Source organism: Anopheles coustani, chromosome 2 (assembly GCF_943734705.1).
Source record: "Anopheles coustani chromosome 2, idAnoCousDA_361_x.2, whole genome shotgun sequence".
Taxonomy (NCBI): Eukaryota; Metazoa; Arthropoda; class Insecta; order Diptera; family Culicidae; genus Anopheles; species Anopheles coustani.
In genome coordinates this window covers 25,720,133-25,741,856 of record NC_071289.1, presented here as the reverse complement: position 1 = coordinate 25,741,856, position 21,724 = coordinate 25,720,133, and the positions used below count along the sequence as shown (strand labels likewise).

The following is a 21,724-nucleotide window of genomic DNA, read 5'->3' as shown; positions in this document are numbered from 1 at the left end:
GATGCAATGTGGCTTGTCACGTTGTCCACTCGATATCTTCAATGGACAACCAAAATCAATTTGGATGATGAAATTCACACCGATCTGTTTCGGTAGGATTTATTGGATGCTGGAACCGGGTTAGCATGGTTCCTTAAATCTATTTTCAGATTGAAATCAATCTCCAATTTTTTCCTTGCTGAAAAGGAAAACTGTCCGTAGTGTGGTTTTAATCCAATACTTTTTAGCCGCTAACCTATCAATGTCCGGATTTTGAAAACAACAAAACCATCACTTGAGCGCAACATTATTCGTACGTATGTAGCTATTAGTGACTAGACATTAAAAGAAATGGTTTTATTTGCACAATCGAACTTTTATTGGTGGATCAATTATATTCACTATCAAACACTTATTAGCGCATCCTTATACGCGGGTGCAGATAAGGATAATTACAGTGAAATTATTACACGGTTTTTACATCATTCGAATTTATTCGAAAATATGGTGTATGAAACTGACAAATTTATCCTTGAACTATTTTTTCTCCATCATTTTTATTAGTGGCAAATGCTGTGTTGAAACATGCTAGCAGACTTCGACTGTCGGTATAAGTCCACCTAACTCTTGAACTACATTTCTCATGAATAAATATATCGTGGTTTGACATGAAAAAAACGTCTTATTTTATAAATCCGAAAACAATGTGCCCGCGTGTCTTTATTATATGAATTGATTGATTTAACGATTTATTTAAACATTTTCATTGTACTCTGCTACCGCCTTCTCAAACGTTTCTATCGTGTGATCACATACGCGTTCCAAGTCCGCTAACCCACGACGCAAAACGTCGATCGCGCGCACTTTACCGACGGCCTGTATCCGAAAGTGCATTTTATTTTCCGCCGGGTGGGGAACGGTGTATCCACAAAAATTCACGTCCGGGCTGCAAGATCAAACGACACGTTTAAGCAAGAAGCGTTAACATTTTTGGTCGCCGTTGTACTTACTATTTGCAGATGATACTCTTGAGCACATTTCCCAGCGTATGGCCCTCGTCTTCGAACACAAACGTGCGCGAACTTTCCCCAGAGTTCTCGTCCCCTGCAAGCTGCCGAGTAAGATAGAGTAATGTTTCTTTATATATTCAAAGCAAAGTGTTTTGTGTAATAGTTTTGTTCTTACCTCAGCTAGCTTCGGCATGGTGATGAAATAAATTCCTATCCACTAAAATGTTTCCCCTGCTACCGGCAATATTCCAACACGTTTGTTTTGGTTCGTCAAACATCACATCAGACATTGATGGCAGTTTGGAAGTGTTGCCAGTTTTTGTTGAACTGTCAAAGCAAACCGTTGTCGGTCGCTAGTTGAAAAAAAACGTAAATCCGTTGTAACTGGATCGATGTGCAAGCTGACCGAAAATGAGTTCGTTGCAGTCAATTCTCCGAAAGAAATACTTGGGCATTAATAAAAATTCGAAGAATATTGATCTACCTACTGATAGTGAATACCAACATGTGAGGTAATTGGTTGCGTATGATGCCCGTAATTGTGCAAAGTGTTCTCTACCAAACGACGCTTCTTTTTGCAGTGATTGTAACCTCAAAGATTTGATCGATATTGCATCGACTGCGTCAATTTTGGAGGAAATTTGCGAGGGAGAAAAATGTCTTACTGTTGAATATTATGATCAGCAAGAGAGTAAGTTTTTCTCCTGCGTTTGTGTGTTCGGTTTGCTTAACATGGCGCTCTACCGTTCTAGAAAAATACCATCGATATGTTGCGAAAATTAATCGTAAAGTGAAAGAGAAACCAACGCTCCCCCCCATCGTAGAAGTAGAAGTAGTTGTGTCTACTCCAGCGCCTACTCCCGCCCTAGTCGAACAACCAGTAGTAGAAAATGCCTCGGATAGAACTGTTGCTACTCTTTCACCACACGAAGCTATTGATGCGATCCGTGAATCTTCGCCAACTGAATCCAGGGGCCAATTGCAAGACCCATACCAGTTGGCAGAGAAAATGCTCATCCCAAACCCATCGACCATGGCGCTTGATGGGGATGAACATTTTGGCAGCAAGGACGCCGACGGTGCTCGGGAATTTTTGGAACTTTGCACCGGGACCGATCACCCACCGATGTCGCTCACGGATGCATCCACGCAGGAGCTAGTACTAGCTGAGTTGGGCATTCCAAGGCTACCGTTGAACGACAACTTTCAGGAGATTGACTTACGAGGCATTAACATGCCCTTCTTATCGAGGCCGTTGTCAGCTAGCACGCCGCTTGTTGAAACAACAGTTCCACGACGGACTGAGCCGCCGGCACTAGCGACACAAGCTGTAGGTCCGATCGCGGATCCGTCCGGTATGTCAGGAGACGGACAGTTGCTAAATGCACTACCTGAGAGAGCATGTTCCGTAGATTTGGCGCCGGTAGCAATGCCAAATAACGTCTCGAATGTCGGACTACCTGCTGCAGATATCCCACATGGAGTTCCAACTCCTCCAGCAGAAGAAATAATCCATCCCCAGCCTACTGTCCAGGCCAGAGGTGTACTCACACGCTCGGGTAGTTCCTCATCCGGCTCTACGGTCGAAGCGCCGGTTCGAGTGCCACGGGGTCGACGTGTGACAGATTTTACTCGTCGATTACCACGGTTGGTGGATGTTTGGCCACCTCCACGAAGAAATTTCGATATTTTCAGCTATCATAATGAATCCAACCTGTTTCCGATGATCGACAATGTTCTCAACCAATTGGCTCAGCTACGACAGCAGTTTCCGACGCCTCTAGTTGATCAGCTGGTGATGCGTGCAGCTGAAGTTCCTACTGCAACAGGTGATACTTCAATCGCATACCGAAGTAACGATCAAGGATCACGTGACCCACTTACAACGCCAGGCATCGAGGTATCCGATCCGACACAAAGAAAAGCACAGCCCGCTGAGTTGTCACAAGTACTAGACTCACAAGGATTAGCACTAACATCGGCTGTTGTTGCAAATGTATCGACTTTGATGAACACGTTGTCAACTATCGATGGAAAAATTTTAGAGGTATCGGATCAATACAGATTGCCATCTTTAATCACGGTATGCTTTGTTTGAGTCTGAGAAAATAGGGAAGTTACTATTGATTCACGGTTTTCCTTCGTTTCTTGCCAGGATACACCAGTTACAGATGAACCCAATGTTGCCATAGATGCTCCAATAAGGATCGGAGCGCATGTTGTACAAGGGGCTGCCACGGAATTGATGACAGTTGAGTGAAAAATACAATGTAAATTACATGTCCGCATGTCGTGCACATATTACAATATTACGGAAATATTTTCAGCCGCAGGAGCCAACTATTGGGTTTGATTCAGGTGTTGGAATCCCTACTGAAGTGGTTAATCCTGACACGATTCAAGACAGCTCAGCGAGCCCCCCACACATAGATTCGATGGTAAGTAAGCCTGAATTGTCTCTAGTAACTCGTCTCCCAATGTCTAATCTGTTCATTACTCAATTTTTCAGTTTCTTGACATTTTCATTATTGTTCAATGCGAAATGTGCCTGCACAAGACGGATGAAGATTTCGTTCCGATACAGCGATTGATTCAATTACTTCGAATTACGACACGTATCCGTAAAGCGAAATTAATAATAAACGTTATTCTCCTCCAACAAGCACGTTTGCTTGTTGTATCCAGGGCCGAGGATAACTCCATACTAGGAGTTAGAACCAATTTTCCCACAGATTTAGTAGATGGTAGCTTTTGCTGAACATATTTATATTGCTTAATTATTTATGTTTATGGATTTTTATTATTTAAATTACCTTTTTTAAATTAATATATGTTGTTAACCGTCTGAGCTTACTTACAATAATCTTGCATAACCAATTTAATTAATTATTTTATAATAGTAGATCAGTTGACGAATTGAGAATTCTTAAGCGCTTGAAACGTGACCTAGAAATTAAATAGCGATGATTTCCTTTTATGAAATAAAAAACGAAATGTGATTTGCATCAAAATTATGAGAGTAACGTGGAGTATAGGAATTTTGGAGTTAATGAGGGATTTAACAATGGAGTTTTCTCAAAAACGATTAGAAAACTTTCGAAAAGAATTTTTGTTTTTTTTGTTTAGTTTAGTTTACGCTTAAATTTGAATGCTTTAAATATAATCACACGATTATTTTATAGTTGGATTGCAATTTAATGTAATGCTTAATGAGGAGTTTATATAAACATGAAGACCAAGTAATTTGTTTTCTTTTTCTCAAGAAAAGATAATATTTATTTTCTTAACAAAAAAATAAAACTGTACACTTAGGCTACCAGCTAACAAGAAAAAAACTTTAATTGTTTAGCAACAAAATAGCTTAAACACAGTAAAAAAAGAAATGCTGTAAAAATCTCCGACCGTTTGCCGCGTGGGGTTGGCTCTTTAGGGGCGCGTTTTAATGTTTAATTGTAAACATGCTAGCAAAAATACGTATAATTTCATTCGTTTCGATGATATTTTGAACGTTCTGTATTTGACACGTCGTTCGGTTCGTCCCTATAAGCGTCCAGGCTGGTTTCATAAATGTCGATTTTACAAATCTTCCCATTTATCTCTTCCCTCTGGCCTTGTTGTCTTTTGCAGTTTCGCAGACCTCGTCGGTCCGGACGCGCGTTCATTTAAGATGTATCATTATTATTATTTATTCAAGGGGCATATACACATATTTTTCCTTTCGCTAAAGGATGCACCTACGACACGTATTACATCCGTCGGTAAAAGAGTAAATGAGGCCCCGGGCTAGATTCTCCTCTTCCTGCTGGTTCACATTAAGCGCCTGAAGCTATGCAAAGCGCGAAGCATGCATTCGTTTCGATTTTTGAACGCTAACGGTTCGCTTAAAAGAACATAACGGTTTAAACTAATCACGCAGTGGAGGTTGAATGCGGGTTAACATACTTTTACATGTTAAGTTACTAGTAAGTAAACTATACCACACATGATGGACAGCATGAAACAATGAGTTTAGCCGAAGAAATGATTTGGAAACGGCGGCGCGCCCGCAGCGAGCGAAGCGAGCGGACTGCGCTAGGTCTACCGAAAAAGAGAGTTTGTTATAGTTTTGAGAAATAAGGGGGGCCCGTGGGCCCCCCTCATACCGCACCCTTAGGTTGATTGCGTAGCCGAAATTAACGGTACACACTACGGTTCAAATATTCGTAGGTTGAATTCAACGAATTAATGTATCACCAATTGCATACATTCAGTTTAAACGTCCACAAGAGGTGTAGCCACGATCGAAAACATGGCGGCCGGGGCCTCATTTACTCTTTTACCCATCCGTCTTCTAATGCTATGGCAAAGCCTTTCATAACTCATATCCTTCCTTTTCGTACGGCTTAAGTGTGGTGCGGTTTGTGCATTCGCATTTTGCGTGTTGTGCGCGTCGTGTGGCGTTGGCGGAATTGCTATCACTTTTCACTTCCATGTTTTATTAAGGCGCTTGGGGTGGTGACGGTTCGTTTTCCTCCTCCAGTGGGGCAACAAAACGCAGCAGCACACATTGGGCCTGCATTAGTTTGTCAAGATTTGGCAATTGTAATTTTTGTGTTTATTTTTCTACTTCTCGAAGGATATTCGGTGTGAATATGCAACAAGACAACTGAAATATGTCTAATGGAATAATGCCACTGCTATTAGCTAACAATGCAAGGGGGGCATCGTCGTTGTGGATTGGAAGAGGAAGAGTCTGCATTGCTTTATACAATTTGTTCTCGTTGGAGAGGATAGTTCGGTCTAAACATTTATCTGATGGCGCGATTCCTAACTGACTGTATACAAAATGTGACCGATTCTAACTTATAACAAAAAGTTTGCTTTAACCATCGTACTTATTTTAATGAACCACCACAATTGTTGTTGTTTTTTTTATTTTCAGATTAATTGAAATACTGATTTTTCCTTGTCTCGTTTTTTGTCGTCCTCTGTTATTTGAATGTCAATCATATCTTAAAAGTTACATATGTTTTGCCACATGTCTTTCATTTTCTCATTCTTGGCGTTTCTGTTGCTAGGTGATACCAGTTTCCATGGTTACGGTTCGTTTTCATTTTACTTCCATCTAATGAACAATTCACGTCTTCTAGGAAGTTCGCTTATCTGAACTTCTTCCGGTAATTGATGAAAGTTCTACCAATGTTTCCAATGCTAATAAAATAACAGAAGAAAAATCTGTACGTAGTAGATATTTCCCTTGTCAATCTTTACATACCGCACACATATTTCAACATGTAAAAGTATTGCAAAGCTAGCATTTCAAGCAGGTACGAAAGGCACCAACTAACTACTACGCGGGCCCAAGCAGCTCGGAGAGCATTTCTCGGCTCGAAAACGCGTTCGCCGTTATGCCCGTGCGCGATCGACTCCGATTAAGTTGCGCCCTCCGTTCGGCACCGGCTGGCCGGGGCCCACGACGGCGCCGCTGTTCCCGATTTCCAAACGCCGACCCGGTCTGTAGCGCCTCCAGTAAACTATCCATGACACCTTCCTGCGTTTGCACCGCGTCAATGTTGACCAGCTCGACCGCTTTACGCTGCTGGCGCTCGAGCATTTCCCGCTGGGCGCGCTCTTTCGCCTCCAGCGCGCGCCGCTTCTTTTCCTCCTCCTCGCGCAACCGCAGATTGTCGGCATGCGCTTGGATGAACGCATCCTTGAACGCCTTGATGTCGCAGAAGAACTCCTCCATCGTGTACTTGGCCGGATCGAAGCAGTAGTACTCGGAGAGGCTGTTGAACAGCGTTTCCATCTGGGCCAGCATGCGCATCAGCACCTCCACCTGCCCCCGGCACTCCACCGCGAACTGGCCCATCACCTCGTGGAACCGATCGTCCTCGTTCTGCGGCACCTTGTTGTTGTTCAGATCCGACTCGAGGTTCTTGAGCGAGTTTTTCATCTGCGTCATCGTCTTCTTGATGATGTCCAGGCTGACGCGGGACGCTTTGTCGACGTGCGAGAGATCCTCGTAGAAGGTCAGCGCCTCCGGGAACTTGCTCTCGATCACCTCGGCCAGGTAGTGCAGCAGCGTCTGCTTGTTCTCGTAGTCCTTGGTGTTGGAGAGCTTCGGTAGGAAGCTGATCTCGAAGCCGAACGCGAGATCCTTCTTCGAGCCGGAGTTCATGTAGTTCCCGAGCAGCAGTATCAACTCGAGCACCTTGGCGAACTTTTTGCTTGTCTTCACCTCCTCGCAGGCGGCCGTACCTGCCACAATGTCCGGCTTGCAGTCGGCCACCATGTCGGGCAGGTTGATCCGGAAGCTGAGACTTTGAAGCCGCGCACCGAGCCGCTTGATGTCGCCGATTGTGGCCGCGAAACTTTCCGCACCGGCAAGCTCCTCGCCCCGTGCTCGGATCTCCTGTAGGCGCTTCAGCTGGTCCGGTGGTGGCAGATACTGGATGAGCTGCTGTAGCACGCTCGGGCTGAGGATGGTTGTGTCGCAGCGGAGCAGGCACACACGAATCTGCTCGTGGCTGAGATGTTTCAGTGAGCCCCCAAGCAGGATGAGCAGATTCTGGGCCGCCTTTCCGTCGAGCACACGCAGATCGATGTTCTTCTTCGACGACTGCGGCCGGTCCGAGTTGTCTCGGTCCATCTGCTTGGCCGCCGGCTTGGAGGAAAATTTCATGGCCAACCGGGCGAGCATGTCGTTGTCGGCCAGCTTCTCCTCCTGCACCTGCACCCAGAACGAGTTCTCCGAGAGGTTCTTCGGATCGATCCCGTTCCAGTTGGCACGCTTCATTGGCCCATCGGTGTCCCATTTCTTCTTCGGCTTCAAGCCGTACGGTAGGGGTTGTGGTGCGGCCCCGGGGAACGGTGGAGCCATTCCGGGCGGTCTCATACCTCCACCCATCATCATGGGAGGTGGCGGTGGCGGTGGTCCCATGCCCGGCATCGGAGGAGGTGGTGGCATGCGCACGGCACCGGGCATCGGTGGGGGCGGAGGTGGAGGACCGACGGCCATCATCATCCCCGGGAAGGGTGGTGGGGGAGGTGGGGGTGCACCACCGGGAGGTGCCGGCATGCCACCCGGCATCATTGGCGGTGCTGGAATGTTAATCTGAGGTAGTTTACTTTTGCCCTTCGGCGACACGACACCCGACGCTTCGATTTCCTTCAGCCGATCCTCGAGGGCGGCGGCACGCGCTTCCGCTTCCTGCCGTGCCGTCTGCAGCTCGGTCATGCGCTTCTCAAAGTCTTCCGATTTTTTGCTCTCGAGCTGCTTCGTCTTCTCCGCCATGTCGTCCAGAAGTGTGCTGGTGTCGATGTGGAAGTCTCGGCTGTCAAAGTTCGGATCGCAGCCACTCTTGTGCAGGACGATCTGTGAGACGCACTCCTCGATCAGCTTAAAGTACGCCGGCCGGTACTGGTGGTCGTCGCGGATGAATAACAGGTGCTGCAGGATCGAAAGGAAGTACGGTTCGCTGCTCGTCTCGGCCACAATGTTCTTCAGCAGCTCGAAGCAGTCGTTCATGTCGTCCAGCTCGAGGCGCACGTTGTCGAACCGGTTGCTGAACTCCTCGAAGTCGTCCTCCCGGTACCCGTTGAAGATCTTAAAGTGGTTCACCAGATTCTCGTTGCCGCTCTTCTCCACCACCTCCGACAGCTCGGTGAGCCGATCGTACAGGCCGGCACGCATGATCTCGCAGCGCAGATGCAACCGGAAGTTGATATCAACCGGTGTGTTGATGATACAGTTGATGAAGATCATCGTGCTGCAGGTCAGCTCGTGGTTGCGGTCCCGTTCCACAAACAGCCCATCCACGATCGGTCGAAACCGCTCCGATCCCGGCTTCATCATCATCGTGGCGTTCGTGATCGCACGCAGCACCTTCTGGTAACCGTTGCGCTCCTTGATGAGGGACACCGCGGACAGCAGCTTGATCGCTTCGCACATCGTCTGCGGGTGGCTCGCGTCGATGCACTGTGCCAGGAGCAGGATGGCCGCGTGCTGGTCCGGCGACAGGATCACATTCAGGCCCCAGGAGTTGTTCATGATCGCCTTCAGGCACCGTAAGCACTCGTACTCGATCTTCGGCATCCGGCGCGGGACCGACTTGCAGAAGCGCAGTAGCGAAACGATCTCGTTGATGCCGTCCTCGCCAAAGTCCTTGATCCAGCTGATCGGGTTGCTGGTCAGCGATACCCGCAGGCTTTCGACGCACGCCAGCACCTTTTGCGACCGACTCGAGTAATCACCATCGCGCAGGTACTGCACATAGTCGGACGGCTTTTCGAAACGAGAGTTGGCCCGATGCTCGGTCGAGGTTTTACCTGCAAAATAAAAATGCGAAAGTTTGGTAGGGGGAACGTACGTTAGTAGCTGGCTTTGAAACTGTTTCTGTTGCTAGTGGCGACCGATAGAATGGTTTTTTTTTCGTAGCGGTCTTAAATGCGTCGTGTCTTTAAGCACAAACTTCAAATGGATTCCATTTGTTTTCTCGTTATTTTGTAAACGGATTCAAATGGAGTGCTTTAAGGTCGTAATTTTTAATCAAACGAATGAAACTTGATTAAAAGTAAGGCACAAATATGTTTGTTTTACAAGAAGTTACCCTTTTTTTTGCTTTTGATGTAGGGGCAACTAGATGGACTGAAACATGGAGAGTGAATATTTAGTGAAATGTATTTGCCTTCAAGCTGGATCATTACTTTACGTAGAATTTATTTCACCTTATCGATTTATTCAAAACACTTCATTAACCTTTAACTTAATTTCCAACGCCCTTTCCGCTGCACATTGATTTATTTTTACATTTGTTTTAAAATGTATGCAACCATTTCGAGCATCGTTTTGTGTGGACTAAAGTTTAATTTGCTTAACTACTTTTTAAACTCACAGTAACGAAACCTTATTGTTTAAAGATCGATTGAATTGAAACCTTTAAGCAATATGGTGGTAGTTCATGAGAGTTTGATATGGTGCATTATATTATCTTGGGCATGATCCAATGGATGTATTCAAGATTATATAGAGAATGAAAAAACAAACAGAGAATCCAACTAATGCTTGGATAAGTATGGTGCTTTAAAAATGCGATGTTTTCCAGGCTAGTTTTGATTGATACCCTGGATAAGAGCCTGAAAGAAGCAAACGTTAATATGATTTAAACAATGGAGAAAATATGAATATTTCCTATTTTCAGTTGTATGTGGCAACTTTCTGCACAGCATATTATTTAATTTATGTTTTCAACAGCCATCAACTAATATGGTTAAACATGTTCATTATCGCGCGGCCCATTGTATCGCAGTACATTTATCAATGACCCACATACGGTCAAACATTGCTTTCGATGCCCAAGTGCCCTCTTCTCCACTCCCTTTCGTATATCGGAAAGGGCACATGGTTGGTACGAGTTCACATTGGAGCTCGCAACAAACTGGTAATCTATTTTTAGCGATGTTTAGAACATAACTTTTATTTACGTGTAGAGCATAGTTAATCATCATCCTACGGGACCGAAGAAGAACTTGTGTTTGATTACGCGCTCGGCAGACCGGTAGATCATTTCCGTTATGATGAAAAGGATGATGATGAGTGGCTTTGGGATGCGCGTCGTATGTCTTTACCCGTGATCTCTTTGCTGTTCTCCTCCTTACGGATCCGTACCCCATTTCGACTGGGGATGTAAACAGGCAGTGTATTTTTTTTACCCACTACTTCTTCTTTGAGCTACCATTAGTGAAGCGATAATTTTAGCACGATGGTGTCATGGACGGACGAGAACCGTCACCGTCGTTGGTCTGTTGTTGTCTGATCGGTGGACCAGCGAGCGAACAACGTGCCAAAAGAGTGATCCTCGTGCGCACATGCAGGTGCATCATCGATCGATGGAAATAAAGTTTACAACACGGACGGACGGAGGGGATTCGGCTAGCATTGGCAAACATGTTAAACACGTCGTGCATCGTCTCTTGTCCCAAGGATGATCATATTGCAGGAAGAATGTCGCTCGAAATAGTCAAAAAATTTGTTCTTCACGTGCCTCTCGCATAACTCAGGCAACGATCCAGCCTCACCGTGTTGCCTAAGCAAAAATATGACGAAGCTAACCGGACACCGACGTTGCCGACGAGCGTGATGATGTAATGCAAATGGGAGAAAAAACGGGTTATCCACCGAGGACCACCCGTTCCAGAATGGCGAGAGTATGGATGCTGCCATTCCAGCCATCATAAGCGGCTGGTTCTGGGCAAAGAAGCTGACCTTGAACTTCGGGGGAAGGGATGTGCGAGAAAGCGCTCGCTGGAAGCAGAAGAAATAACCATCATCCGTAACGACTAGACCAGCGGCGGCGGAACGATCGTTTGGGTGGTCAAGTGGTTTTATTCTATTCGCAAGAATGAACAGCTGATGAGGGAACGAATGACGCAAGGACATAGGAAAGGGAATGGCGGTGGTGGGGACAAAGGAAGGAGCGGAAATTGGTGCGCACGTGAAGCGAACAAGAGAAGTGCATCCATAGCGAAGGGACGTGCAGAATTGCAGGAATAGTGGCTGAGACGAAAACCGCATCGCTCGGCGATCTGCTTGGCCAGGGAGCCTGGGTGGGGAACGCAGGGACGGTTAGGCGTTGGTTCAAGTGAGGCGTTTGTTTGCGATCGAGCGAGAAAAATACGTTGCCGCGTGGGGCAAGGGTGCGAAGGGGGGGGAGGAAGCGGTGGCACTGGCTGGCTGTTGTTGTGCGCCGCTTGACGTAACGTGATGCAAGCACGCTTTTCTCGCGCTTCGGTCGAGAACGGCGCACGTGGCGCACCTAGATAAACTCGACCGCAGAGAACGCACCACGGTGCTGGCAGAAGCAATGCAACCACGAAGTAACGATTAGCTTGCAGGTTGCTTTACGGCAGGGGTAGGCAATCATAGGTTTGACTACATTTTAGTAAAGCTTTTTTATGTTTACAGAACGCCAAACACAATTCATTGAATAACCCTGACACTAAATAATGAATAGCCCTAAAAATAATGAACGAAAATATAAGAAATTAATTTCAATTTATAAACAGAAGAGATATCAAATTCAAACCTAAACCAATCTATTGAAGACTTCAAATATTCTTAGTTATTTTGCTTTTCTTTTTCTTTTAATTTAGGATTGGTCAACAGATAACCATTCATTGTTTCTCATATGTATTTACCACAATTGAAAATTGGGCGTCTTTATTGTTAGATTTCGTTAATCAATATGATTTGATTGATGGGAAACGATCTCGTTTACGTTACGATTGAAATGAAGTTCTTTGGTCGACATTTCAGGAGCATAAAAGAAAATCCTCCCTACAAAAACTGAATTGTCTTTTTGAGTTTTAATTCAAATTGATACGACTACATATCAAGTTGCATCGAAAACAGAAAATAATCAAATAATCAATAATCAATTATTAAAACTGAACACTTTGGAAACATTCTTCGGACCGAGCCGGTAAAGAAACATAAACGACGGTTTGCCTACCCCTGCTTAATTGAAGCAACAGAACAAGTAGGCCAAATGGGCGGCCACGTCCCTATCGGGATCGGGCGTGTTTATGCTTGCCTAGTTCTACCTCCACGTCTCTGCACGTCTTTTTCTTTTATTTTGTGTAATGAGTTTTAGAATTGCCAAGCTATTGGGGGGCAATTTAATTCGGTTTTAATGTGGCATAGCAAAGAAAATGGTTGTTTAGTCCAAGCCATTGCGCTCGGCATTAGGTCAATAAACTATATAATAAGTGTTATAAAATTGTAACTTCAAAGAAAGCCATTGGTTGCACTTGTTTCGACGCCATGCACACGATTTGTTGAAGTAAAATAAAATATATTAGTTTCATAGCTTGTTAAGAAAAACAGCAAATAAAGCAAAATTAATTTAAACTGAACAAAGCAAGCCGAACTGAAGAAACAGCAAAGGAAAACACGTTGAAAGAAAGCATGGTTACCTCATCAGAATATCGTTCTACTGTGAACGTTGGGCGCGCCCGTCCATTTTTGTCCTTCCCGCTCAAGATTCATCATATATTCTCGAATAAAATTACCGACAATTTCTCGGTGACATTCGTTGTCGGCTGGAAATGAGAAATAAAACAGACACATCCTCAGCCGAATGACGTTGCCATTTGCCCGTTGAATTATCCATCCGATTGCCTTGACGATGATGATCGGGGTGGTGGTTCGCATAGCGTTGTTTACTTAGGCTCCGACAGACAAAGATGCGCGACACCCATCGGGACCGGACATGGCCACAAGACACGGCCCGTAATGGCGCGTAAGATGACAGTTGCAACCTTTGCTTGGACGGTGACAACGGCCCCAAAAGTGAAAAGAAACAAATGAAAATAACATGAGGAGTATAAGAAAAAAAACCCTCGATTGGTATGCACTTATAAGGAACCTGGCCATGAGTCAACCGCGACATGCGATGTGTGTCTTCTCCCGTTGGGTTCCCCGGTCACACTCACAAAAGATATTCTCCCCCCGTGGTGGATAGTCGATGTGTCTGTTTGTGTGTGTGTTTCTTACGGAGGTGGTTTAACTGTTCCCTCCGGACCGGTTGACCGGTCTCCTTATCGGGGTCCACTTTTACGTCCGCGGGCGCGCAAAGAACCGTCCATCCGAAAACGATGAAAAAACCTCCTCTCTGGTGTCGCCTCTGGTTTATCGATTGAAACTTTCCCAACCGTTAGGTCCGCTGTTTCGGACCAGCCGTAAAGAATCTTGTAGACGCATTTTACGGACCCGCCGGATGGGGTTTTCGTTTCCGGACAGATGAAGCAGCCAAACGCTTAAAAAGAACTGGTCAGAACGGAGCAACCTGATGGCCGTTCGGGGTAATTTTCTACACCAGCGCCACAAACACTCACACACACACACACTGGGGCCTATTAGTTGGCCGACGTTAGAATGATTCTTAGCATGGAACACGGAGCCGGTCGTAAAGATAAAGAATTTTAGTACCTTACAAGCGGGCAGAACGGGGAACGAATTGGGGGAGAGTTTTCGCGGATTATCCCGCAAAAGGTATCTGCCATTCACCGCTACCAACCTTGGAACGTGGAGGAACGTGCGGTAACCTTGAACCGTGAAGGTGTGCCTTCATTTTCTCCTGCTCATGTGTTCACTCCTTTCGCCGGGGGTTGGGATTAACAACGCGTGCTGATAAGGTCGGAGATAATATATCAAACTTTCCTTATGACACCGTGGCCAATTTTGGGTTCGCTGCTGGTTCTTTTTGCGTGGCAAGGAAAATGATACTTTGCACAGCGGAACCCTTAAAGGCAGGGGATGATGAAACACTATTGGTAAAAATTAAACTAATAGTAAGTATGAGTAAATTAAAAAAGAAATTAAATTTTGTAACAATCCCTAACTAAGAAAGGTAAATCGACGGTATTTTAATTTGCAACTTCAATAAACCCGACTCAACGGTATATTGTTTAAGATCATCAAGGTACTCTTAAGGGTTACCTTGGTGATGGCATGAAGGATGATTGATTTGCTTCGAAAAAGCAAAGGACGTTTAACGACTCAAACTGTGTTGACATCAAGGTGAAGAAAATTAATCAAATTCCTTCGTCTTGAAGAAAAGCTATTCAGAAACCATGATTCTCCAAGAGAATTACGTCAAGCCCAATACACAGTTGGACGGAAAACAAAAATGCGCTGAAGCGTGTAAGCGAGGGGCCTTGTTATTACCATAGGAATTTCAAAACAGGAGTAAACCGATTCCTCCCTTTTTATACACCCCTGAAAATGTCAACACTGAACCGTTCGTTCCCGCGCACGCACGGCACCATACACCGCTGCGGGGACACCTGTTGCGCTGCCATATCGGTGGCCTGTTGTATGTCGCTCGGTCTGGTTCCTTCTTACTTCTCGGTAACCACAGCAACATCAGCTGGTAATGACGACAATTTGTATAGCGATTATCACACGCCAGTTGGCGATTTTCATCGCGGTTACTTGGACTGGGTACACCACTGCAGACTGCACCCGCAACCGCACGAAAATGTGGCGCTCTCTCAACAAAACCGGATGCCCTGAACGCTGGCATAGTGGTAAATTTTCGGCGTGGTGAGCTACGTGATAAGCAGTTCCGCGATAAGGCGAATACACAGGCGTGAGCTCATGCGGATAGTATGCTGGTTGAAATGTTCTTGGTAGACAAGACAGGCTTTAAACTCGTTATCATCTCGAAAGGGTTTAAAAGGGCTGTCTCTTTAACAAGGTGGTAGTAAATTAAATGTTTGGCTTATCATCCACCAATCATCAACATAAACAATAGTTGGATTTCTAGCCCGAATCCGTTTACGTGATCGGTACTGCATTAGTTACTCTCTAACCCGGTATGTGGTTACTTCAGTCCCACGGTTTTTCGACTAGCTTCTTATTTGACGAATCGTTTGCACTCGTGGCGTTCGATGCATGCATTCTAACTATCTAGAGTCGGGAGATGGCTTTGTTTGAACAGAAGTCTCGTAAGCCTGATAAGATTTCGCAAGCCAACGAAACGTAAAGGAGGGCACCACAAGGGATTCACCGCTAGACGATAAAGAAGTCTTGGTCGACTAACATGTTGGACATTTGCGAGACTACAGAGACGATGGTCGGACTGAACAGGTCTGCATTTCCGAAATGAGGGGTGTAAATATATATTTTTGGAACCCACTCGAGGCCGGACGATCTCTGGGACGCCTGTAGTCACACTTTTTCGTTCCATTTGGACGGTTTAATTTTCCATATTAATGGCATCGGGATCGCTTATATATTCTAAAAATAACATCTACGGAATTACCAGCTGTGTAGTAAAAATTTGCACATTTTCAGCTTTGGCATGTTTGCTGCACCGATCCATCCATTGCCAGCGAACAGCAGCGGGAGGTGACAGAATGTCCCAATGCCACAACCGCCGTTCGTTTCCATCGTGGCATTAAAGATGCAATCCGTTGAGTTGGTCGACGGATCGAGGTCTTGTTGGTACACGCAGACACTGCGGAGATCTGTGAATTTCTTGATCGCAGTAATGCACTCCTGCACCGATAGTGCGCTTTCCAGTACCATGGTTTGGTTGGCGTGGCCTCCTCCTCTTCTTCGAGTGGCTGTGTCGAGCAAAGCAGGAAGGTCACCGCATTGCTCTCTATCCACCACCACGCACAAGAACATGTCGATGATTTCACTCGGACTGCAGACGGGGGACATTGAGGACGCTTTAGTGGGTCACGACGATTCCGCGCGCGTAATTTACTTCAAGGTTTCACGTTTGTTTCACCCAAAGGTTGTGTACACAATCACAAAGCACTTTCAAGATAAGTCTATCTATTTTTCGTAGTAGGAGGCGTTGAAACGTAGAAATTTTTTGTTTTAAAAAAGTAACAACACATAACAAACGGATATCAAATATGAACCAATCTTTTCACTACCTTCCCTTTCTTTCTTGCTCGTTGACCCGACGTGTCGCGAGCCCGCGACTGGTTTTTGGCGTTGGTATGTGCCTTTCCATGCCTCCGTCCCAAGCAAGCAACGACGGATTTACGAAACAACGTACCTTTCACGTGCATCATGATCATCTTTCGCTTCTCCTCGAGCGGTTTCTCCAGCAGCGGATCGCGCTTGTCCTGAGGAATGTTCATGTCCTCGAGGATCTCGAGAAACAGTTGGTTGACTTCCGCTTCGCTCATTTTGCGCGTCTCGTTCGACTCGATCAGGGACGCTAGGTCCGCGTCCTGGCCGGACAGGGGTCGGCCCCCGTTGAGGCTCCCGTAGCTCCCACTGTGCCCGATGGTGCCACCACCGCTGCTCGATCCATTTCCATAGTTAGCACTTCCCCCGTGTCGTCCACTCTTCTTGTGTGGCCGACCGAGCAACGTATCCAGGAAGCCACCCGATTTCACTCGATCGTGTTTTGACATTTTTCCCGCACTTTCGACGCGCGCACCGACGTGCAAAACACCACAAAACGTTGCAAAAGTATTCTAAGTAACGCGGCACCCTACGTTGAAGACAAACAATAATGCGTTGCGACAGATATGTTAAAAAATAGTTCTCGATCGACAGAGCTGTGATGCTCGTTGTCTGACATCATTACAATTTCGCGTGTTTGACGTTCTGACGATGTATATACACAGTACCAGGTATCGCTTAGGACAAATTCACATTTCTCGACTTGACACATCGTTACCCCCGAAATATTGACCTTTCTATATATACCTTGAGCATAATTTAATCACAATTCCATATTGAACAACAATATGCTCGTCATTTCGCATACAAATAATACTATTCAGTGCCTATAAAAAAACAAGTACGCACCTAAAGTAAAGTATTAATTTCAATTCCTTCTGAAATATCGAGTAGTTTCATCGTCGAGCAGATTCGAGAAATGGATCTTGCTCGACTCCAGGATCGAGAACTCGACCGCCCTAAGATCCGATTCCCAATCCGTCATATAATCCATGCATATCTAACCATACGATTGTTTCTATCATTTCATGAATGCATTGAACATTTTATATTTTTATCACTTTATATTGTCTTCACATAGAAAATTCAAACAATACGATACTCCAAAGTCATAGGATTGAGTCTTCGATCTTCCGATACTCGATTTTGCCAACTCTAGTACGAAGATGTCAAACCAAATTCCGTGATCTTTGTAAAGACGAGGTGTGTAATTCATTACGGAGATAAAAATTGCGTGTAATTCGTAAGATTATCTATTTTTAAAGACGTTCAGCCTATTTGGGACTCTTCGTTGTGCCGTTGTGGCTCTCCTGCAGTAAATAACCGAGTTTTACTATATTTTGGTTCACATAGGAATACAAGTTGCGAAAATGGCACAAAGTAAATTGAACGATTTGGCCGGAAAATTCGGCAAAGGTGGACCACCGGGGCTGACCACCGGACTGAAAGTGCTGGCCGCGGTCGGAGCAGCAGCCTACGGTATCAAAAACTCCATGTACACCGGTAAGAATATATGACAATATGACGAAATAATCCGGCACCGCGATAGTATGTCATGGAGTGATGCAACCTAACCTCTTTCGGAGTGCCGGGAACTAGTTTTGGTGGAGTGTTTGTAGACATTTTATGAAATTCCGTCTATTGATGCTATACATATGGTAACATCCAACCCATATACTTTTCATTAAATTTTAAAACCTCCCCCAAAAGCACTTGGACACATTTTGTTTCACAAAAGCTACAATGCGTTCCATTACATAACATTCGGTACCGTTACTAGACGAGTGTATATGTTTATGTTGTCTAATTTCATGTTTTCTCCCGTTCGAATTTCAGTTGAAGGTGGCCACCGTGCGATCATATTCAACCGTATTGGCGGTGTCGGCGATGATGTGTTCGCAGAAGGATTGCACTTCCGAGTCCCCTGGTTCCAGTATCCGATCATCTACGACATTCGGTCGCGCCCACGCAAGATTTCCTCCCCGACCGGTTCGAAGGATCTGCAGATGGTAAACATTTCGCTGCGTGTGCTTTCACGGCCCGATGCCCGCAAACTGCCCGTCATGTACCGTCAGCTTGGTCAGGACTACGACGAAAAAGTGTTGCCCTCGATTTGTAACGAGGTGCTGAAGAGTGTGGTGGCCAAGTTCAACGCCTCGCAGCTAATCACCCAGCGTCAGCAGGTGTCGCTGCTGATTCGTCGGGAGCTGGTAGAGCGGGCGGCTGATTTCAACATCATCCTGGACGATGTGTCTCTGACGGAGCTGAGCTTCGGCAAGGAATATACGGCGGCCGTCGAAAGCAAACAGGTCGCGCAACAGGAAGCCCAACGGGCTGCTTTCTTGGTGGAACGCGCGAAACAAGAACGCCAGCAGAAGATCGTCCAGGCGGAGGGAGAGGCGGAAGCGGCCAAAATGTTGGGTATTGCAGTTGGCGAAAATCCCGGCTACCTTAAGCTGCGAAAGATTCGTGCCGCACAGAACATTGCTCGAACGGTAGGACACCGTCTACACCGACCGTCGTTTATGACGAAACATTTTTGACTAATTAACCATTTCTCCTCCTCTTTCCACTCACAGATCGCCAACTCGCAGAACCGCGTCTACCTCTCTGCCAACAGTCTGATGTTGAACATCCAGGACGACAACTTCGACGAAATGTCGAAGAAGGTTTCAAGTAAGAAATGAGAATTACTTCCGCCTCCGGTTGTGGAGGCACCACTAATCAAGTCTGATAATTCCAACACTAAAACAACTAACGGTGGAACCGTGATAGGGGTTGAATTTAGTCCCCCTGCTGCCGGATTTCCGAACGTTCATGGGAATCCTTTCCATTAGTGATTTGTCGATCAATTGATCGATTGTAGTATTTCGGCGCATTGTCGCCTGTGTAGCGGCTTCGAAACTTATAAAATATGCTACGTAGTCAGAGAAAGTTTAAATTTTATAGAATCATCAAAGCCAAACAAATTTTGGTGGGCTTTCACTTTACACTAGTTCTTCTAGTGCGTTCCTTTTCCAATACTTATGTGATGCATATTTTTCGCTTAGCAATAAACATTAATAAAACTCTAACATCTATAACTCATAATAAACTAAACTTCTTCAATCTTTTATTTCATCTGTTTTTGATCCAGATTAGGTGATCGTTAGCTTTTCACTAATCAATCTATTATTTCTGTTTCATTTCCCTTAGGAAAATAAGCACGCTCTAGCCAGCGGCAATAAGAAACCAATTCCCAAAATCTGATTAGACCATACCCGAAACAGAGCTATAATAGCTCATTAGAAACCAAGACAAAAAACAAGCTACAATCGAAACAAATATTGTTACAAAAGTGAAGCCTACATAAATTCTCCTCCTCCGGCGGCGTGTGCGGAAGAACGGCGGCGGGAACGGGACACGATGGCGATCGGTTCGGCAATTGGGCAAGATGGATTATGTGCAGTGATTGTATCGGATTTGATTGACAAAAGAATTTCTCATTCCCGCGTCGATTGGAGATTCTTCTCGTTGCGTGCGTTGCAAACAGTTTTCCGCGATGCATTCACCAGAGGAGAAATAACAATAACATGTTTCATGGTAGTGTGTGTCCCCCGGGTGTTTGTTTCGGGGCAAGTAGTAGATCGTTTGTGAAATGGTCGGGTGGTGGAATCGGAAAATGTTAAGCAAAGTGGAAGAAAAAGGTGCGTCACGGTCGGGAAAACGGTCGCCGGACAGTGCGCGCAGGTTGCATGTTTGTTTAGTTTAGTCATTAAGATGCATTTTGTGAGCGAATAAAGTAGAAGGATTTGTGTGATCATGTCCTGCTCCAAACCACTACCATCGTACGGGGTGGAAAAAACGGAATATCCGGTGTTAGATCACTTGAGTTCATTTCCGAAACATGCTTCGTGTCTTCGATCGATCTTGGCCTGCTTCGTTCTACGCCTAGCCATGCCGGAGGATATTCAAAATTGTGTTTCGAAATTTTATTAATTTTATTAAATTGTTTATTATTTCTTCTTTTGTTTATTTTCATTATTTTACGTTACCTTTCCATTTCGGCATGGCTAACTTAAATCGTTCACAATTGAACAACCAGGTGGTCGTCGGCAGGACGGATGGTTTTCCTCGCCAGCATCATCGCCTGCTACGACGTCTTCAAATGTCGTAGAAAAAACACCTTCGAATGCTTCTCCGGTGCCTCTGCATTCCGTAACATCTGAATCCAAGGAGTACGACGAGAGTTTGATTCAAATAGTCGCCGGAGAAACCGTTGATCGATTGAAAGGCAACGTGCTGTAGTAGGAAAGTTCATGTATGCCACAAGAGAATCTTCCAGTTAGGGCTTTCTTTCATCGTTAAAATGCATTTGATACAGTTACGGTTGCTTCGTTGTACGATTCACTATTAATACGATTGATTTGTATTTCTTTTTGCTGTCTATATGTGGTACCTTTATCTTGTTGTATAAGTTCATAGCTAGCCATTTTGTTGCCATCTGTGGCACACACACGCGTCCACAATTTTTCCTTATTACTTTTTATTACCGAATGACGATGATGATCGTGTTATGTTAGCTTGCGAGAAATGCAATGAAATTCATTCTTGTGTTGAAACGAATAAACTGTTTTATAAATCCGTAGAAAACCTGAAAAATGTGTTGCTTAAGTTTTGCCTGTTCTGTTTTGTGTAAAGGGATCGTTATGGAAAGTGTTCATTTTGGTATGTTTCGTTTGTTCGTTCCGTTACTGTATAAAAACTTTCCCTGAACAGTTTATTAGTTTGTTGAGTAGCAGAATCGGTTTTCAAGTTAATCTATTAATTTGTCCGTTCGCTATGGTTTCGACGGGGTTTTTGTTGGCAGTGTTTTTGTTTTCTTCGTCGAGCACACATCAGGGACCCGTAGTTTTTGCTATTTTATGTTGCTTCCAGTTTCTATTAATGCATCAGCTTGTGAAAAACGTTACTTTATTTAGGTTTTACTTGGTTATTCATTATGTGCATTCTAATTGGCTGATTTGTTAGATTTACGGAACACGGCTGCAGACCAAAAGCGTATTATGGGGCCATTTATTCGAATTTCGGGGTATTCTGTTTGTTGATTCTCGCCGACTCGTTCTCTATTTGGATGTTTGCGTTGGTTCTCTAAAAGGGATGTAATAGATTGCTGATCCTTCAACTTCACTTCCAATTGGACCTCATTTTTCATTCATTTTAGTATTTTTTTTATTTTTGACTACACCAAACATTTTTATCACCCTTTACAACTATTTCTACC

The 21,724-nt window shown here is 45.0% G+C and overlaps 4 protein-coding genes across 6 annotated transcripts; 2 read left to right on the top strand and 2 right to left on the bottom strand.

Moving 5' to 3' along the window:
• Positions 1-686: 686 nt before the first annotated feature.
• Positions 687-1,326, bottom strand: LOC131262162 (probable DNA-directed RNA polymerases I and III subunit RPAC2). Its single transcript, XM_058264098.1, has 3 exons — positions 1,165-1,326; positions 990-1,090; positions 687-925 (listed from the first exon to the last, which is right to left on the bottom strand). The coding sequence occupies exons 1-3, from the start codon at positions 1,180-1,182 to the stop codon at positions 733-735; spliced, it is 312 nt and encodes a 103-aa protein (XP_058120081.1). The 5' UTR covers positions 1,183-1,326; the 3' UTR covers positions 687-732.
• A 37-nt stretch (positions 1,327-1,363) lies between these two features.
• LOC131262160 (uncharacterized) lies at positions 1,364-4,153 on the top strand. The gene is made up of 6 exons (XM_058264094.1): positions 1,364-1,501; positions 1,571-1,680; positions 1,742-3,072; positions 3,145-3,240; positions 3,317-3,427; positions 3,499-4,153. The coding sequence occupies exons 1-6, from the start codon at positions 1,401-1,403 to the stop codon at positions 3,745-3,747; spliced, it is 1,998 nt and encodes a 665-aa protein (XP_058120077.1). The 5' UTR covers positions 1,364-1,400; the 3' UTR covers positions 3,748-4,153.
• Positions 4,154-5,315: 1,162 nt separating this feature from the next.
• Positions 5,316-17,006, bottom strand: LOC131264766 (protein diaphanous). Its single transcript, XM_058267035.1, has 2 exons — positions 16,547-17,006; positions 5,316-9,299 (listed from the first exon to the last, which is right to left on the bottom strand). Exons 1-2 carry the CDS (start codon positions 16,908-16,910, stop codon positions 6,319-6,321), a joined length of 3,345 nt encoding a protein of 1,114 aa, XP_058123018.1. The 5' UTR covers positions 16,911-17,006; the 3' UTR covers positions 5,316-6,318.
• Positions 17,007-17,646: 640 nt separating this feature from the next.
• Positions 17,647-21,640, top strand: LOC131264771 (prohibitin-2). 3 transcript variants are annotated; one of them, XM_058267041.1, is made up of 5 exons: positions 17,647-17,664; positions 17,815-17,964; positions 18,298-18,956; positions 19,041-19,137; positions 20,546-21,640. In XM_058267041.1, the coding sequence occupies exons 2-5, from the start codon at positions 17,832-17,834 to the stop codon at positions 20,746-20,748; spliced, it is 1,092 nt and encodes a 363-aa protein (XP_058123024.1). In that variant the 5' UTR covers positions 17,647-17,664; positions 17,815-17,831; the 3' UTR covers positions 20,749-21,640. The 3 variants fall into 3 exon arrangements, with proteins under 3 accessions (XP_058123024.1, XP_058123023.1, XP_058123025.1); XM_058267040.1 differs by lacking the exon at positions 17,647-17,664 and having other exon boundaries at positions 17,767-17,964; XM_058267042.1 differs by lacking the exons at positions 17,647-17,664; positions 20,546-21,640 and adding an exon at positions 19,657-20,310 and having other exon boundaries at positions 17,770-17,964.
• The last annotated feature ends 84 nt before the right edge of the window (positions 21,641-21,724 follow it).

Bases quoted from the DNA above. Each gene is read 5' to 3' on its own strand.
- LOC131262162 (XM_058264098.1), bottom strand. The intron at 926-989 runs GTAAGTACAACG...TTGATCTTGCAG, and splicing joins AAGAGTATCATCTGCAAATA to CCCGGACGTGAATTTTTGTG.
- LOC131262160 (XM_058264094.1), top strand. From the start codon at position 1,401: ATGAGTTCGTTGCAGTCAATTCTCCGAAAGAAATACTTGGGCATTAAT. The intron at 1,502-1,570 runs GTAATTGGTTGC...TTCTTTTTGCAG, and splicing joins AGTGAATACCAACATGTGAG to TGATTGTAACCTCAAAGATT. The intron at 3,241-3,316 runs GTTGAGTGAAAA...AAATATTTTCAG, and splicing joins CTGCCACGGAATTGATGACA to CCGCAGGAGCCAACTATTGG.
- LOC131264766 (XM_058267035.1), bottom strand. From the start codon at position 16,910: ATGTCAAAACACGATCGAGTGAAATCGGGTGGCTTCCTGGATACGTTG. The intron at 9,300-16,546 runs GTACGTTGTTTC...TTTATTTTGCAG, and splicing joins GATCATGATGCACGTGAAAG to GTAAAACCTCGACCGAGCAT.
- LOC131264771 (XM_058267041.1), top strand. From the start codon at position 17,832: ATGGCACAAAGTAAATTGAACGATTTGGCCGGAAAATTCGGCAAAGGT. The intron at 17,965-18,297 runs GTAAGAATATAT...TTCGAATTTCAG, and splicing joins CAAAAACTCCATGTACACCG to TTGAAGGTGGCCACCGTGCG. The intron at 19,138-20,545 runs GTAAGAAATGAG...TTGAACAACCAG, and splicing joins AATGTCGAAGAAGGTTTCAA to GTGGTCGTCGGCAGGACGGA.